The sequence below is a fragment of the Motacilla alba genome, chromosome 24 (genome assembly GCF_015832195.1).
Source record: "Motacilla alba alba isolate MOTALB_02 chromosome 24, Motacilla_alba_V1.0_pri, whole genome shotgun sequence".
In the NCBI taxonomy this organism is placed as follows: domain Eukaryota; kingdom Metazoa; phylum Chordata; class Aves; order Passeriformes; family Motacillidae; genus Motacilla; species Motacilla alba.
The window spans coordinates 5,062,213-5,081,204 of NC_052039.1; the positions used below are offsets into that span (position 1 = coordinate 5,062,213).

The window sequence follows — 18,992 nt, forward strand, 5'->3', positions numbered from 1 at the left end:
GCTTCCCTGCACAGCCCCACATCCTCCTGCACAGCCCCACATCCTCCTGCACTGCTTTCCCTGCACTGCCCCACATCCTCCTGCACAGCCCCACATCCTCCTGCACAGCCTTTTTCTGCACAGCCTTCCTTCCCTGCACAGCCCCACATCCTCCTGCACTGCTTTCCCTGCACAGCCTTCCCTGCACAGCTCCACATGCTCCAGCACAGCTTTCCCTGCACAGTCCCACATGCTCCAGCACAGCCCCACATCCTCCAGCACAGCCTTTCCCTGACCAGCCCCACATCCTCCTGCACAGCCTTTCCCTGCACAGCCCCACATCCTCCTGCACAGCCTTTCCCTGCACAGCCCCACATCCTCCTGCACAGCCTTTCCCTGCACAGCCTTCCTTCCCTGCACAGCCCCACATCCTGCAGCACAGCCTTTCCCCCTCTCCTGCTTTTCCCTCCCTCCACAGGCTCGTGCCACACTCAGGCCTTTTCTTTCTCCTCCAAAGTCACCCACAGCATCCTCCAAGTCCCTGCAGATGAACAGGGGGGGATTTGGGAGCACCCCCAGCCAGGAATTCTGGGCCAGCCGAGCAAATATTCCAGAGCCTGGCACTCACTGGAGTGTCTGAGCCTGAGGGAGCTGCCCTGGGCAGACAGAAGGAGCAGGAGGCACCTCCAGAGGCCATTCCTGCCCCTATCTGAGCCACCCATCTTCCTGGCCTCCTCTGGAGATGGCAACTCCTCCTGGCTGACTCCAAAGGGACCCAGGGGCAACCAGTTCAGCCTGAGATGTCCAAGAGGGAGAGATTTAAAACTGGGAGGGGTGATTTCTGCTGCCAGTGGTTATGTAAATGGGAGCTGGATACACAAATCTCTGCAGGACCGACCAGTGCTTGGGCACAGATTTATTTGCAAACAAATCTGGCCCCCTTTTTTTTTTTCTATTTCAGTAAATGTAAGAGTCAAGTGATCGCAGCTTCGAGCCAAGGTTTGGGTGTGATAGGGATAACAACTCTCCTCTTTCAGTTGAACTGTAACTTTCCTACAAATGCTTTACAAAAATAGCCTCAGCTTCCTCCCAGTTTCTGTCAACATCAGGGCTCGCACTGCAGTAGTCATTTCTCTCCTTAAAGGAATGAGCTGTTCAAACAATCTGCACTCAAGATTTAATCTTTTCTAGCTCCAGGAGATAAAAAGAAAGAAAAGTGTAAGTGGCAGCAGATTCTCTCTCCTGCTGCAAACTGCCAGAACTCCACTCTTTTTTTTTAATGGAGCTTCAGCCCAGCCAACAACTTGATTTTTTTGCTGCACCAGCCAGACACAATGGCATCCAGACCCTCCAGAATCTGCTAGATCAGTCCTCCCCTTGTCGCAGTTCCACGAGGCTGGGGAAGCCCTGGGATTTCAGTGGGGAAAGGCAGCTTGGAGCCCCTGCAATTCCCAGCAGCTCTCCCATCACCAAGGCTTCACCCTGCTGCTCTGGGTGCTCGGAAAAGCAGAGATAAGCTCAGCTGGCTCCCCGAGCCCGGCAGGCCAGGCTTGTGCTGCTCTCCTTGGTTCACCTGGCAGCTGTTTTGCATAGCCCTGGCATCAGATCTGGTGCGAGTTTGCCTGGGGAGGTTTCTCTGGGGATGGGAGCAGCGCAGCAGTTCCGGGCAGTTCCCCCCACCCGCTGCCATTCCCTGGAAAACCCAGGGAGAGGATCCACGGGGAGCAGCAGAGCCAGCCCAGCCCTGCAGGATAAAAGCACCCTCGTGGGGGAAAAGGAAAATCAGGGTGGCCTTCATCTTCACACAGGCATGTGTCACCTCCAGGGAGTGACACCAACAGGGCTGATCCCTCTTCCCAGCTGCACTCTGAACTCACCCCAGGCTCTGGAGGGACAGGGGATGAGGAGGTGATCCCAGCCTGCAGCAGGTGCTGGGGAATTCCTGCCGGGACATTTGGGAGGGAAACGGGGAACGGCTGAAGGGCACTGGGGGAGCAGGGCCAGGCAGACACCAGGCAGGGGGTTCAGCCTGGGCTGAGATCCTGAATCTTCTGAATTCTGAAACTCCTGAATCTCCTCTCTGGGAGCCAATTGCTGCAGGCTCCCTTTGCAGCCATGCAGAGGAAGCAGGAGCTTCCAGAGGGCAATTCCTCTCGCCCCCGAGATAGATGGCACAGGGATGAATCACCCTCTGCACATCCCCGTTCCCAGCCTGGGGTGAGCAGGTCAGGCTGCACCTCAGAGGATCGAATATCTAAAATTCAGATTAATCTCACCTACCCTGGAGATTTTAGCACCCCTTCTGAGGAAGCACGATGCCACGGGAGATTGGCAGAGCAGGCTGGGTGCAGGGGGCCTTTCAAGGGGCATTTCGGATAAATCCACTGCTTCCAATCTCTCACCTCAAACAAGGTGTGAAGTTAAGAGAGTGCCCAAGTGCTGGTAGAGTGGTAATTACTGTAACTATAACCAGTACTTGTCCCACAAGCTGCAAATGAAGCCAAATGCTCACCTGCACTGAAGGAATAAGCAAAACAAGATATTCAGCATGAAATACTCCTCAGGATTTCCACCGATTTTGGAAATTCAGGCAAAAACCAAGGCAGTGCCTTCATGCTGCTGCTCCCAGCAGCCACACCAGTGATTCCCCCAGAACCAGCAAGAAGCCCTGAACTCCGGGAGCTCCCTTAAGTCACCTTTTCCCCATGGAGTGCCCACCCCTGATTCCCAGCATTGGAGGGAGCAGGAGCTGCAGCTGAGCAGGCACCAGGCAATTCCCTGCATTCCCACATGCCCTGCTGGGATGCTTGATGCTCCCAAGGCACTCAAAAAGTGCCAAGGAACTCAAAAAGTTTCTGAGGCAGCCAGCTAGGGCTGCAGTTTTAATCTGAACTCTTTGCTCCAAAGACACAGAAACCCCAAACCATCGGAGCATCTCCATGGGAAAGCCAAGGCTGGTGAGCAAAAGTGAATCTTGCGCTGACTCAGACAGCTCCAGACTCCAGGGGAAGCTTTCACTGAACACTCCAGTGCTTCCTTTGGCTGGAAACCCCTGGGTTATAAAAACGCCTTCCCTCTGTCAGCAGCGCCTCGGAGCAGCCCCGGGTCCCTGTGCAGCCCCTTCGTGTGGGGCAGGGCAGGGGGAGAGCAGGACAGCCAGTGTGGGAGACTTGGGCACCTTCCAGAAGGAAACCCGAGGGCAGCAGTTGTTCCCACGGAAAACATTTCACCTGCAGGTGCTGGGAGAGGGCAAGTCTCTTCTCCTAGACCAGAGGCAAGAGGCAGATCAGACCAGCTCTTCCTTTGCCCCTCTAATTCAAGTCAAACCAGCCTTTTGTTCCCCTTTCCCCTCCCCATCCTTTTTTATCCTCTTCCATAATGGGATGTTTAAGAAAAAAAAATAAAATAACCCAACCTCAAACCCTAATCACCTTCATTTGAATTTCAAATATCCCCCTCCTGGCCTCCCCCACGCCCCAACTGACTCGGAGCTGGGAATATGGAAATTTCTCCTGCTTGCCTTAAATGTGGCTGTGCTATGAAAATCATCAGCCTTATGCAAATGCCGAGCAGCCCCAATTGCCATAGCAACCAGCTGTTTGCAGCCCAACCGCTGCAGCTCTGCTTTACCCGGGACTTGTCCCGGGGCTGTGCATGGCTGCGGGGGGAACAGAGCAGAGAAATCCTGGAGGCTTTGAGGAAAGTTTCACGAGGGAGAGCCGGCCTTGGGGAGCAAAGGCGTAGCCCAGGACTGAGCTCAGCGTGGGGCCGGGAGAGGCCAAGTTTCCTCAAAAGACTTTGGCCTGGCAAGCTGCTTCCAGCCCGAGCTGAGGAGGGAACTACAAAAGGCAGGAGGAATAAAAGCTCTCAGGGAAAAAAAACAAAACAAAACAAAACAAAAAAAAAACCAACCAAGCTGGGAGACAGCACGGGCTGAGCAGCCCAATCTGCCATCTCCTACCTGTGCTGGGTCCTCTCACCTGAGCTAGGGGCTGACACAGGGAATGGACCTCCAAACCTTATCCCAGCATGTTCCATCCATTGGAAGGAGCCATCCTTTGGAAGGATCCGTGCTTTGGAAGGAGCCATCCTTTGGAAGGATCCATCCTTTGGAAGGACCCCTCCTTTGCAAGGAGCCATCCTTTGGAAGGATCCATCCTTTGCAAGGATCTGTGCTTTGGAAGGATCCATCCTTTGGAAGGATCCGTGCTTTGGAAGGACCCCTGCTTTGCAAGGAGCCATCCTTTGGAAGGATCCATCCATTGGAAGGATCCATCCTTTGCAAGGATCTGTGCTTTGGAAGGATCCATCCTTTGAAGGGCTCCATCCTTTGGAAGGATCCATCCTTTGCAAGGAGCCATCCTTTGCAAGGATCCGTGCTTTGGAAGGAGCCATCACCTTCCAAAGAGGCTCTGCCCCATGGCACTGCCCCCAGCAGCCTCCTCCCCAGAGCCCAGCAGAGGTCAGGGCCCCAGCACCGAGGGCAGCTCCCAGCCTGCAAAGGGGTGTGAGAAGAGAGCAGGACTCTCACCTGGGAGCCAAGGGCTGGACTCAGTTAGTGGCAGACTGAGGCAGACTCTCTGATTTTCCATCTGCCCGGGCACGGATTTAATGCAAAATGTGCTGGCACTGGGAGGGGGTTTGGCTGGGCTGGGAGCTCTGGTGTCCGGTTTCAGAGCTGCCCTCACCCTGTCCCCACTGCTAGGGGACCCAGCGTGTCCTGTGGCAGCAGAGGAAGGGCTCATGCCGACAGTGGGGTGAAGGTGGGCATGAAGAATGGCACCCACAGGGATGGATGGCACAGCAGGGATGTCCCCCTCGGAAGGGACACTGAGGAGCATCACAGCCCCTCAGTGCTTGATTTTCTCGAGGTTTAAAGGGAAGGGTCTTTCATATTCCCACAAAGATACCTGCACTAGTGCTCTCTGCAGGGGAGGCTGAGGGCAGAACTCACAGCTCCAACCTCTGCTCCCTGTGACCCAGGGCACGGCTGGAGCTGTGCCAGGGGAGTTTCGGATGGATCTCAAGGAAAGGTTCTTCCCTCAGAGGGTGCTGGGCACTGCCCAGGCTCCCCAGGGAATGGGCACAGCCCTGAGGCTGCCAGAGCTCCAGGAGTGTTCAGACAATGCTGCCAGGGATTTTGGGGTGTCTGAGCGGGGCCAGGAGCTGGACTGGATGATCCTGTGGGTCCCTCCCAGCTCAGGACATTCTGTGATCCTGAAGCACTCAGAAGAGTTACCCAAGCTGCCGTGGCCACCAAGAGCCCAGGGCTCCACAAACCCACCCAGCCACCCTTCTGTCCCCATCCCCTTCCCCTCCAGCTCCCAGGCTCAGCCACAGAATCAAAAAATCACCAGGCTGGAGGAGACCTTCAAGACCATCGAGTCCAACCCAGCCCCAACAGCTCAGCTAAACCCTGGCACCCAATGCCACATCCAGGCTTGGTGGCATCCAGGGATGGTGACTCCACCACCTCCCTGGGCAGCCATTCCAGAACTTTATCACCCTTTCCAGAAAATATCCTAATATTTTTCCTAATATCCAACCTAAATTTCCCTTGGTGCAGCCAATCCCCCCATCCCAGCTGATGGCTCGGGTTTTGGCTTTTCTATTTTTCATGTTCTGTGCTGCTTTAGTGTGAGGGTCTGGGTTCACATCAGGGGATGCTGAGCTCTGCACAGAGCAGGGACACAAAACAATTCCTGCTCCAGCTGGGCACCAAGGACAAATGATCCAAAGCTCAGCCCAGGAGCACAAACAGCGTGGGCTGCAGAGAGAAAAACAAGCAGGATGGGAGTGCCTGGGCTAAAGCTGGAACGGGACAATGAACTGCAAGGTGCAAATGGAGCAGAGCTGAGCCAAGGGAGAGACCCCGGGAGCGCTCGTGCATTTTGGGACCATTTGGGTTCATCTTGGACGCAGCCCTGGCTGGGCTCTTGTGCTGCCCAAGGTGCATCCATGGAGGAGATCCTTTGAACAAATCCCTGCTTTATTCTCTAGCTCTGCCCAGCCTCTGCTCCAGCTCAGCCTTCCCAAGGCATGCCAGGAGCCACCCAACCCCTCCCCACAGTGTCCCACAGGGCACCCCACATCCCCCCAGCGCTGGGGTGCCCAGCACAGCCAGCCCTGCTGGCAGGGCCCAGCTCCCCGGGTTACAGGGTGGGGAGGGAAGATGCCGGGGCTGCCTGCAGCTATTCCCTTCCCCGTGGTTGTGTTTGAAGCGCTTCCCTATCGCCCTTTTTGTAAAAGCTTTGGCTTCCCCCCCATAGCCTCAACAGATGAAATCAAAGGGAAGTAGCTCTGCTTGGTGTAACCTGTTTTGATGGAGGAGATAAGCGGGGAACAAGTGTCTGACACAAACAAACAGACAGACAGGGGCAAGTCCCACCTCAGCGTTCTGTTGCATCAGATACCGAGGGCTTAGATAAACCACAAGAAGGGGGAGATCTCTGCCCCCGGGGCTGCAGGACCAGGGGCGACACTCGGCACTGCCAAGCCCCCACAGTTCCCATCAAAAAAATCAGCGCGGAGCTCGCTGGCATGGCTTTCATCAGTTTGAAAAAGATGAAAAGAGCTCCGAGCCAAGCAGAAAACTCGCTGCTCCTCGTTACCCCCCATGGAGGCTCAGCCCCGCTGCCAAGGCTTGGGATCAGGCAGGGAAAGGGGAAAAGGAGCCTGAAAGGAGAGGGGTAATCCCTGCTCAGCCTGCCCCGCATCCCCGGGGTGATGGGGAAGGCAAACCAACCCTGGTGGGGGCAACTGTTCCCCCTTGCACATGTGATTAAAAAAATTCAGAGCTGAAATTAAGGGAGGATTAATATATGGGCAATGAGAACGCTTAGAAATTATATATTTTTAAATAATAGGTTGTAAAATGGCAAAATTTCACCGTAACTGGTAGATTTGGGATCAAAAAAACCACACATTTCCAGAAAGTATCTTTCTTAAAATCCCTGAAACGTTTTCTGTGGAATTGGTGTGGAAAGAAGAAAAGAAAAGAAAAGAAAAGAAAAGAAAAGAAAAGAAAAGAAAAGAAAAGAAAAGAAAAGAAAAGAAAAGAAAAGAAAAGAAAAGAAAAGAAAAGAAAAGAAAAGAAAAGCCCTGAGCTCTCCAAACCTCCTACAAAAGGTGAATGATTTTAACAATTTTCTCAAAAAGAAAACCCCCCACAATTATTTTCAAACACTTTCAAAGTAGAACAGTGCCCCAAATTACCCCTTTTTTTTTTTTTTTTTTTTTTTTTTTTTTCCCCTTCTAAGCCTGGAATTGGCGGGGATATGAAAGGATGAGATTATGCTACTGACACTTCCCATCAGATCTCTGGGCATCAGTTTTAGATCAAGGGCTTGGTTTACAAAAGCATTTTGGTACTTAATTCCCTTCTTTTTCTTTTCCCTTTCCTTTTTCCTTTTCTTTTCCCTTTCCTTTTTCCCTTTCCTTTTCCTTTTCCTATTCCTTTTCCCTTTCCTTTTCCTCTTTTCCTTCTTTCCTCTCAATTCTCCGAGCCAGCCCGCATCTTTTGGTGATGAAAAACCTTTGGCTACCCTGCACCCAGGAGCATTTCTAGGTGTACTATTATTAATTTGCTAAGACACCTCTCCTTTTTGGGGGGAGAACGAGCTGTGAGGATTGGCCTGATCCAGGAGGAAATGGGAAATTCAATTAATGAGTCATCAGCCTTTTCCCACATGAAGCGGGCAACCCAAACACGCCGGGCTGCAGTAAATATTCCTCCAACAAAGGAGCGCAAAAACTTCCCGGGAAGCTCGGCACAAAGAGAGCTTTGTTGTTTATAAACAGAAAGGGCTGAAAGCAGCGAGAAAACAACGCGGGGAAGGGTTGGGGAATGAAATAGCGGAGCTGCGCCTTGCGCGGGGGAGGGACGGGTGATGCCACCCCACGGCGTCCTGCAAGGTGTCCCCAAGGGTGGCGCCCCCAGCAGGGGCTGTGCTTGCTGCTGGGGACCCCCCAAGGAACATCCCGACCCTCTGCAGTGTCTCATTTCCCAAAAGAATTTGAACAGATGGAAAAAATGACCGGGACAGCCTCAGGAAAAAAAATTAAAAATCAAAAAATCACCAGGACAGCCTCAGAAAAAAAAAATTAATTGAAAAATACCAAAAAATCACTGGGACAGCCTCAGGAAAAAAAAAAAAAATTAGAAAAATAATAATAAAAAAATCATTGGGACAGCCTCAGAAAAAAAAATAAAAATTAAAAAATCATCACCAGGACAACCTCAGGGGAAAAAAAAATCACTGGGACAGCCTCAGAAAAAAAATCAAAAATAAAAAAAAATCACTGGGACAGACTCAGAAAAAAATTAAAAAAACCTAAAAAATCACCAGGACAGACTCAGGAAAAAATAAAAAAACCCAAAAAATCACTAGGACAGACTCAGAAAAAATCAGAAAATCAAAAATTCACCGGGACAGCCTCAGCAAAAAAATAAAGGGATTTAAACAGGTTCTTTGTGCCGCTCTTTGCAAATGAAGGAGATTTACTCGTCCTGATTTCCCTGCTTGATTTGAAGGCTCCGAGCGCAGCCAACGCTGCCGCGAATATTTTTTGTTATTTTCAAACAAATTGACTTCACTGCTCTGCTTTCTTTTCTCAATTACCACTAGAAAGAGGCGCTGCAGCTCACGCTAATGGCTGTCTGGGATGCTTCAGCTGAAAAAAAACCCCAATTTTATTTATATTTTATCCGACCAAATGTGCTGCTGGCTTCTGGTTTAACGCTTCTGACTCCAGCAGCACCGGCCAGAGCCTCCCACTGCATTTAATACCAAAATTAAATCCCCATTTCCCTTAATCTTGATTAATCCTGCCACCCATCTATGAATGCCAAATATTGCAGGGGGTTCCAGTTCCTGATTTAAGGCCCCGTGACAGCTCTCGGGGGAGTTTGGAGGAGTTTGGGGTGCTGGGGACGTGTTTGGGGCTGGTTTATCCCAAACCCCCAGTTTGGGGTGATTGGAGAGCCCCGAGCAGGAGCTGAGCTGGCCAAAGTCAAGCAGAGTTCGTGGATGTGAGCAGAAGCAGGTTTGATCTCTGGTTTAGATTTTGTCAAATAACCCAGTAACAGCCAAGAGCACCGAGGGTTTCTACACCAAGGGGTGGGGTTAATCCCTTTAAAACCTGGACTTCTCTTGCTTACCCAAAATCTCTTTTTTTTTTTCCTAAGTTATCCCAAATTTTATAATTCCATGCAAAGTTTTCACCTGCTCTTACCCATCCCCTTGGCCCAGGCTTAGGGCTCTTCATTACCCAGAGAATATTTGACTCCTCCACGTTTTCTCCACCAGATTTTGTTTCGAAAGGTGTTGATTTCTAAGCCTATAGCACAGCTTTTAATCATCTTAATTTGCTGCACCTAGTGGGTGCTAAAATGATTTCTTCTTGTTGCTCATTTGCCTAAAAAGGGATGTGACCGTGGCCCTTTGGGAAATTACAGGGCCTGTAGATGTGATTCAAATCTCAGTGATTCAAATCTCACTTCAGGCAGCCCGAAAGCACAAACCTGATTTTTCAGGTGCCTGTTACACCTGGTGGTGGGCAAACCTGGCAGAAATCAGTGCTCACACCACCGCTGGCACCTTCAAAGGATCCCCCTGAGCCTCAGCTTTCCAGATCCAAGGAGTTTGGGGGCTCAGTGGAGGAGCTGGAGCCTGCTCAGCATCGGGGTGAGGTGAGGAACCCGATCACACCTCTCCACCCGCTGCTGCTGGAGCTCCCAAACTGGGTTTGATTATTCCCAAAGTTCCTCCTACTTTACCCACACAACACGGAGAGCCCCAAAAAGGCTGATTTCCGCATGGAAAAGCTCCTGGCACAACGCTGCGGGGACAGAGCTGAGTGCAGCGGGACTGCTCCGAAGCCACCATTGCTGTGGCACGGGCGAATTTCCATGTCAGACCCACGGGGACACTGTGAGCTGGGGACACTGGAGAGGGACCCTGTGAGCTGGGGACACTGGAGAGGGACTCTGTGAGCTGGGGACACTGGGGAGGGACCCTGTGAGCTGGGGACACTGGAGAGGGACTCTGTGAGCTGGGGACACTGGGGAGGGACCCTGTGAGCTGGGGACACTGGGGAGGGACCCTGTGAGCTGGGGACACTGGGGAGGGACACTGTGAGCTGGGGACACTGGAGAGGGACCCTGTGAGCTGGGGACACTGGAGAGGGACTCTGTGAGCTGGGGACACTGGAGAGGGATTCTGTGAGCTGGGGACACTTCAGAGGCACCCTGTGAGCTGGGGACACTGGGGAGGCACTCTGTGAGTGAATTTCCATGTCAGACCTGCTGGGGACACTGGGGAGGGACACTGTGAGCTGGGGACACTGGGGAGGGACCCTGTGAGCGGGGGACACTGGGGAGGCACCCTGTGAGCTGGGCACACTGGGGAGGCACTCTGTGAGCAAATTTCCACCTCAAACCCTCTAAGGACATTGGGGAGGCACTCAGTTAGCAAATTTCCATGTCAGTCCTGCTGGGGACATGGGGGAGGCACTCTGGGATTCGCTGCTGTCACACAGGAGGGATCTTGCATCGCTGATCAAGATACCAACGCAATCCTAGCCCTGAGCACATTCCTGATCGGCTCCCAGGCTGCAAGAGCAGCAACAGGAGCCCAGAGAGAGCACGGGGGAGAAACTTACAGCACCCACATTACCCTTTTTTTGTGGTTTTTTTCTTTTCTTTCCCCTCGCTCTCCTGCCCCTGCCACCCCAGACCCTCCTTACCTGGCTCCACCTGGTCAGGCTCGTGCCGGGTGTCTGTGGAATCTGCTGCATCCCCGCTCATCTTCATCTCTGGAAAAGGAGGCACAACTGATTTTAATAACAGGTCACAGTCCCAGGCAACAGGCACATGTGGCTTCCACTAAACAGCACAAATGAATGTGTGTAATTATAATAAACCATCAGACTTTCAAATTTCTGATTCCTCAACATCCAGGCACTAGAATATTCATCAGCTCTGAGGATGCACTTTCCCTCCTGTTGCTCTTTGCAGCCCCCCTCACTCCTGTCCCCCCTCCCCAGTTTGCTGGGGGGGTTTCACCCTTCCCATCTCTCCTCACCCACGGGATAAAGGGGTGGATTCAGCACAGGGAGCTCCCAGCCCAGGTCAGGCTTCCCAAACCTGCTGTGGTGCTCCGGCTGTGACAGCACCCTCCCACACCCGCAGAGATGGGGATCCCTCCAGCTTTCTCCCGAATCCTTCCCTTGGCCTTCAAGGTGGCTCAAACCCAACTTGTTCTTCCCACTGCCTCCATCTGCACTTTATTTCTCCTCTTTTCTGTCCCTTGCAGGTGTTCCCAACCCTCAAAAGCCACCCAAGATCTGCCTTGCCCCAAAGTGTTGTCCCCTGCATTTCCCCCCCCATCCTCACCCAGGCCAAGAAATTTGTCATTTACCCTTGAAGTGATGGCTGCCACCACACCCGGGGCCACTTTCTCCTTCGGGGACAGCTGCAAGAAAAGGTGGGAATGGTCAACTTCACACCGGGCTGCTCACCTCCCCCTTCAAAGAGGCCAAGGACGCAGAGGTGGGAGAAGGGGGGGATCTCTATTCAAATTCAGATGCACACCCCCTCAGCTTTTCCCTTTCCGTGGGAATTTTAACTATTTCCAGACTCGCTGGGGAGGGGGACAAAAAAAAAAAAAAAAAAAGGAAAAAAGAGATAATTTTTGATTATTGGAGTGATTTGCATGTGCTTCCTGCAGCCAATCCCGGCCACAGACTCTTCCCATTTGCATCGGGGAATAACAACAGCAGGGAAGCTGCGCCGGTGTTTGCTGTGGTTTTGCCGGGGTAGGGAAGGCAGGTGGAAGCCACCTAAAAGCACCATGCAAACCCTTTTCCTCTTCCCCATATCCACCTTTTGTTGTTCCCAAACGGACGAGAGCAGCCCCGTTGGATTTTTTATCCCCATTTCCCTCTTTTGCTCCCACCAAAACAGGCAGGGCTTTGTGTGTGTGTGTGTGTGTGTGTGTGTGCAGGTTTTCTTCTCCCATATTCAAAGTTGCCCTCGTGTGCAAACAGCAGATAATCTGCTTTTTTTGGCCAAGATTTCAGAGCTTTGATCAAGTTGAAAGTCTGTAACTTTCTCCAGCAAATGAATAAAGGTAAAAAAAAAAAAAAATAAATCGGGATTTTATACCAGAGCACAGAAACTTTCACATACTTCAGAAACTTCCTTTCCTTAAATTATAGTAGGGAGTGAGGGGGGAAAAGGAGGGAGAAAAGAGTTGTGGGATTTTTTTTTTTTTCTCCCCTTCAAATAAACCCTCTGCAATTAAGACATGAACGTTTAGTGGGGCTTCTAAGCATTTCTACTGCAGGAAGAGTAATTACCATCAGCTATAAACATCTTCTTGTCTTGTACCACTGCCAAGGGACCCTAACTTAGGCAATCTACAAAGCACAAAGTTTTGCTGGCTGCCAAAAAATATTAAAAAAAAAAAAAAAAAGGCAAGTTCTCATAAAATAGAGGAAGAAAAAAATCCAAAAGCCTGCAGAGATTTGGGTGCTTCCTTTGGTGAGAAAGCTTGAAAGCTTGTAAAAAAAATAAAATTAGGGAAAGCAAATATCTAATTCCCGAGAGAGAGAGAGCTGGAGCGGTTCAGACAGAGCTGAGGAAGGACAGACAGAAAAGCAGAGCATGAAAAGCTCTGTCCCTCCTGCAGGAGTGACCCCCACACCCCTCTGCCATTAAAAACTGGGATGGGTGGGGAGGGAAGGAGGAATTGCTGCTGCAACTTGATTGCATATCACATGTTATCCAGCAGGTAAATCCCCTCCTCCTGCAGTCGGGAGATAAGGAGATGCCCTGGGATTCCCATGCACAGGAATTTTATTTTCAGCGAGATTCAAATCCGCCCTATAAATGTGCACGGGTGATTACAGCTGGAATATAATGAATTTTATTTTCAGCGAGGTTCAAGAACCCCCCGTAAATGGGCACAAGTTATTACAGTTTGAATGTCTTGTTGGGAAAAAGAAAATCAGAAAGGAAAAATAAGCAGGAAGGAAAGGAAAACTCTGCCTGCTGATCTGAGAGGTTTAAGGTTTAGGATTTTGGATTCTGTATCTGTGTTTAGGATTTTTGTAACCTGTCTCCATAGGGATACCGATTTTGTATCCCTGTGGGTGACAGGGCAGCAGCAGCACCCTCCAAGGGATCCTTGGGAGCAAGGAGCAGACACACAGAGCAATTATTTTCTAATCTCATTGCAGCCAACACCTTTTTATGGACACCCAGAACCCTTCCACTACAACCAGAGCGATGCAAACCCGGCTTTGACCCCTGCTCCATCCTAAAAAACACCTTCAGACAGGGCAGGCTGGCAGTCCAGCTCCTTCCACGCAGCTTTGCCAGCTTAGCAACACACACAGGATAATCAGGCTTGGAAAAAAAATAAATAAATAAAACCTCTCTGGGAAAAAGAACCCGGCTTAGGACAGCCTAACTCTAAACCACAGCCCTATTAGGAGCCGCCACTGCGGCCTGGGCCATATTAAAAATGTGCTGCTCTGCCCCAGCTCCCAAACAGAGCCGGGGCAGGGGCAGGCTGGGTGGTTCAGCCAGACCAAAGGAGCTCTGCCAGTGCAGACACTTCTCCAGGATATATCTGCATCTCTATTTGTGCCGAAACAAACGGTGTCAGCAAATAAAGCCTTTCCCAAGCCCTCGTTCCCCGTAGCTGTCGGGGCGAAGGCTGAGCCAGCCTGATGGCTTCAGAAGTGAAATCCGATCGTGGAGGAGGGAGAGCCGGGCTTGCCTGGGAGCATCACCCCGAGGTTTCTGGGCTTCGGGTGCCCGAGCCCCTCTGGAGGCTGCAGGGAGGTGAAATATCCAGAATGGCCTGGGAGGGGATGGTGGCAGCCAGCAGGGAAGCGCCGCAGCGGAGAGGAGGGTGTGAGGGGCACGGCAGCCCCCTGCGGGCCGCGTCTTCTCCTAAAAGCATTAAAGCTGGAAAAAAGCTCTGAGATAAAAACTGGGCTTGAAGTGAGCACAGCTCTGCAAGCAGCCTGATACAGAGGGGCCTCAAAGCTGCTCAGGGACCCCAAAACTGGACGGCTTTTGGTGAGGGGTGGAAAAACCCCCTCCCACTGCACTGGGCTGCAAAGGACTCCTGAAAGCTCCGGCCTTTCTGCCAGCACAGGGGGACGATTCGGGGCAGTGGAAGCCCTGCACACACCCCCAGCTCCAAACCCAGCCTGGGGGCGATGCCAGCAGCTCTGACAGAGGGCACAGCATCGATGTGGGGAATGTCCCCGCGAGGAAAGAGTCACCCACGAGCCTGGGGGATGGCTGGAGGGCTGGATGGGTGGATGGGTGGATGGATGGGTGGGTGGCTGGGTGGGTGGGTTGGAGCCTGCATCCCCCAGAGACACCAACACGAGGTGTTGCAGGTGCTCTGACCAGTCAGGCTCACACCCCCAGCCGAGACCACCAGCCTCCCTCCTTGGCAGCCTCTCCTCGTGGCCGGGGCTCCCCAGCCCCCTCAGGACCACCAGCCTCCCTCCTTGGCAGCCTCTCCTCGTGGCCAGGGCTCCCCAGCCCCCTCAGGCTGCCCACAGCGGCATCCCAGAGCCGTGCAGAGGTTGGGACACGGCTGTGGAGCAAAGGCTGTGGCCCCCTGTGTCACAGCGCTGCGCCTGGCTGAGGCGGTGGCATTGCTGCAGCTGCCCTGCAGGCCTGTCTGCCAGCCCCCGGGCAGGCAGGGCTTGTGGAGGGGCTACCAGCCCCCCAGGTATCCCCTGAGGAGCAGGATTCCCACAGGGAATGAGCCTGGCACAGAGAGTGATGGATGCATCCTCCCCTCCCCTCCAGCAGAGCGTTTTGTGCTGCACAAAGCCCAGGACAAAAGTCACTAACGGGGCACGTGGCTCCTGTACCCCAAAATGCCACTGCCTGCCCAGGCAGAAGGGGCTCTCGGGGTGTGGCTGCCCCAGCTCCAGCGTCACCCTCGGCTCCTGTGCCCAGGGATGTGCTCCTGCCCTGGGACCGAGCTCTGGCCGGGGGAGCCGGGGCTCAGCACAGCTCCGGGAGCCTGGCAGGGATTGCTCTGGTTCCCAGCTCGCTGCAGGGCAGGGGCTGCTCAGAGGGGGTGTGAGATCACCCCGCTCTGGATCAGACCCCTGGAAGCAGCTCCTGAGTATCGCTGCTCATTCATTCCCGGCTCAACCCTCGGCTCCCTCCTCATTCATTTCTCCCTCCTTTTCCCTCTTTGTCGCGAACTTTTCTCCTTTCCGCCCGTGTCCCATCTCTCTCTCGCACACCTCCCTCCACTCCCGCCGCATCCCTCCGTGGTTTTATCCCTTCTCCCTCCTCCCAGCTCTGTCCCAGCGACAGGACGCACAGGTCGGGCACTGAACTCTCATTTTCCAGGCGCCCAGGAGCTCTCTGCGCTGCTCCCCGACCCCGCCGGGCTGGCAGCGCTGCTCCCACCCTGTGGGCACGGCTTGGCAGCCCCCTCGACAGCCGCGGGCAGCATCCATCCCCCGGCAGCAACGCGGGCGCTTCCCCAGGCGGCCCGGCGGGAGGAAAGAGGAGGGAAAAGAGCGAGGAAAGGTCACGGGAATCAGAGCAAGCCCGTTTCCTGCCCGAGCCCACGGCCCCGGCCGCTCGGCGCAGCGCTCCGTGCCCTTTACCTGCGTGCACGGACTCCAGGTTCACCATCCTGCCGGCGGGGGGAAATCCGCGGTGTGCCCAGCCTCCTGCCGTCAGCCCCAGGTTGCCAGGGGCTGCCAGTTTGCCCTCCCTCCTCTGCCACCCGCTGCCTCTCGAAGCGGCCGTGGGTCCGCAGCCCAAGGCACCTAGAGCTCCATTGCCTGTTGCCATGCAGGGCCAGGTGAGCATGCGGCGCGGTGCCACGCCTCGCCCCACCTCCGGCTCCCTCGGGTGCCCTGACACCCAGCAGCCTGGCGTCAGGCCCATGCAAACGCTGCCATTTGCATATTAGTAACTCGGGAATGGATGAGTCCCGGCAGCGCTGCCAGGCTCGGCGGGGTGGGGTGCGCTGCGCTGGGAAGGAGGGCAGGAAGGAGGGCGGAGCGGAGCCCTCGGCCGCAGCACCTGCCCCACAGCCCTGCCGGGCCCCTCTGCGCCCGGAGCCCCGAGGGAAGGTGTGCGAGGCAAGGGACAGAGATTTCACAAAATCATCACAGAATCGTGAGGTTGGAAGAGACCTCTGAGGCCATCGAGCCCAAGCTGTGCCCCAACACCTCAACCAGACTGCAGCACCAAGTGCCATGGCCAGCCTTTTTAAAACCCACCAGAGATGGTGATTCTCCCACCTCCCTGGGAAGAGCATTCCAGTGCTTTATTATTCTTTCAGTGATTTTCTTTTTCCTAATATCCAGCCTGTACCTTCCCTGACTTGTGACTGCGTCCTCTGGTTCTGTCAGCTGAAGGGACCGACCCCACCTGTCCACAGCCTCCCCTCAGGAAGTTGTAGAGAGCAATAAGGTCACCTCTAAGCCTCTAACCATCCCCAGTTCCTGGGGTCACCCTGGTGATCCTGTGGCGTGGTGTCCTCTCAGGCTGGGCTGCACCTCGATGCTGAGCGAAGCAGCACGAAAAGGAAAGTGAAAAAGCATCAAAGAAACCTGCGCTGGCTGCAGAGAAAGAGCAGGGCTAAATAATGAATAACAAGGATAAAGGCTGGCACATGGAGACCCTGCTCTCCTGACATGTGCTCCATCTCTGTCCCCTAGGGGGAGGAGAGAGGTGGCAGCCAGCCTCTTCCTCCTCATCCCTGCTGCCTCAAGCCGCACTATTTGCCAACTTCCAGGGAAGCCAGGCGAGAAAAAATCCCCTAACGTTGGCTTCTTCTGCAGAAAGCAGCCAGAGGCCGCAGCCTCCGTGCTGTGACAGGGACCGAGCCACCCCGCCGGGGCCAGGCTGCCGCTTCCCGTCCCTGCCATGTGCCACCCTGGTGACCCCAGCGCCCCTGGGGACAGCCGTGTGCCAGGGCCGAGCCGCAGCGGCGCTCGGAGCCCCGCTGAAAGCGTTAACGCTCAATGAGTAGCTGCCAGGTACGAGCTATCGCACATTCATCTCCCCCTGGGTAATTCGCGTTCCAGGGCTCTCGGCTTTCCCACATGCCGCTCTCCCTCCCTGGAAAGACAGGTTTCTCCGAAGGGATGGGTGGGCGGGCAGGATCTCCAGCCCCACCTGCAGCCCAGTCCGGAGCGGTGGGGCCGGGGCATGGCCAGCGAGGGCATCCCCGGGAGAGGCGGAGGAGCTCAGCCAAGCTTTGACAAGGAAAAAACGCAGCGAGGCCGGGGCTTTCCGGCTCCCACTGACATTTCTTTCCAGGGCAGGGGAGGTTTCAGCCTCCAGGAAGCAGCGAGTGGCACCAGCACCGGGTGCTTGGCAGGGGCAGCTCCCGTGGAGCTCCTGGACTCCTGCCACCCGTCCAGCCGCTCGGGCCCTGAGCCCTGCGGCGTTCCTGGGCAGCTGCCGCCCTCTTTTCGTGTGTTTTTCTCTGGGTTTTCCCCATCCTGAAGCCTGACGTGATCGGGTGCCTTCACTGCGTCAAACAGGAATTTATTTGCTGGTGGCTCGCAGCCAGCTTGAAAGGCTGGCGACCACGGGAGCTCTCCTTCCCCCCACATTAGAGCGCCTTTTGTTCACCAGCCGGGAGGTTCTCATCTCTCCCTGCTCTTCCTGGCGCTTTTCCCGTCCTCCAGAGCCCACCGGGAGGGCGGCTCTGCAGGTGGCGTCTCCAGCCGGACCGGAATCCCGGGCATCCTCTGGGCACGGATGCTGTCCCGGCCACGGGCAGGGCACCAGTGCCCTCTCCTGGCCCCAGACACGGCTGGGAATGGCTTTTGCTGGCTGTTCTTTTGCGCTCAATGAAACAGCGAGGAAAATTGAATATTTAGGTGGTTTTCTCCCTAAAAAGATGCGGCAGCCAAGCCCATCCTCTTGGGTGCCCTGAGCTTTGGTGATGTGCGGGAGAGAACACAACCTGCCCGTGAAAATTCGGGGATGGATCCCAGCATCACCACTTCTTTCTGCTGTGGAGATGAGATGTTGAGGCGAGGCGGGATTGGTTTTACTCTGATCATTGCTAAAATCCCTCCCAGACACCATCAACCATCAACCACTCTGCTCTTTCTTTTCATCGATGCCCTATCCACTCCCCTCCTCACTGCAGGCACCGTGCTCTTCCTCTCCTGGTTCCAGGTTATCTCTTGGAGGGAGATAAGCTCTGCAGGCAGCACCTGATTTATGGGATACGGCCTTGGGGCGGGCCCTGGAAGCGCAAACTGCTGGGAGACGCTACAAAAATCCCCAGCGTGCTCTGAGAGGGCTGGGGACATCCTGCGACCCTGCGGGGACCGGCTGGACCACGAGAATCCCTGTCCCGACATCATCCCGGCATCCCGAAGCGCAGCCGCGCTCCGCCAGCACCCACTGCCGGAGGCCGGGGAACTGCAGCGGCTGCGGCCGCTCCGGAGCCTCGGAATTGCAAATTAAAGCCCACGGAGGCTCCTTGAGATGGGTCCCGACGCTCCCAGAGCGAGCCCGTGTCCGTCGCGACATCCCCGTGCAGGCGGCAGCAGCGGGAAGGGACAGCAGCGCCTGGAATCCGACCCGACCCTGCTCACAGCCCGCCCAGGGCTGGGTTGAACCCCAACACCCGGGACACGACCCCACAGGGAGCAGAGCACGACCCCCTGCTCCCCCTGCCCCGGAAAAGGGCGAAATGTCGGTGGGTGAAGCGGAGAAACGCTGGAGGTGCTGGTCCCATCCCGGCATCCCCACACTAGAGGGAATCAGAGCTCCACATTTCATGGCTCATCCAGCAGCCACCGGCAGCTCCGGGCTGGCCCCAAAGTCCCGCCCTCATCAGCTGGAGCTGCAGAGGAAGTCACCAGAATATGTTCTCTACTCACCAGAATATTTTCTCTGTTCACCAGAATATTTTCTCTACTCACCACAATGTGTTTTCTACTCACCAGAGTATGTTCTCTGTTCACCAGGAATATTT

General features: G+C 54.5%; 1 protein-coding gene across 1 annotated transcript in view; it reads right to left on the reverse strand.

Moving 5' to 3' along the window:
• POU2F3 (POU class 2 homeobox 3) overlaps positions 1-15,850 on the reverse strand; it is a 43,873-nt gene extending 28,023 nt beyond the window's left edge. The window contains exons 1-3 of the mRNA XM_038161516.1: positions 15,643-15,850; positions 11,400-11,453; positions 10,726-10,794 (exon numbers count right to left, since the gene is read on the reverse strand). Of these exons, the coding sequence (XP_038017444.1) occupies positions 10,726-10,794; positions 11,400-11,453; positions 15,643-15,850 (331 nt within the window). The remainder of the gene's footprint in view (positions 1-10,725; positions 10,795-11,399; positions 11,454-15,642) is intronic.
• Between the last annotated feature and the right edge of the window lie 3,142 nt (positions 15,851-18,992).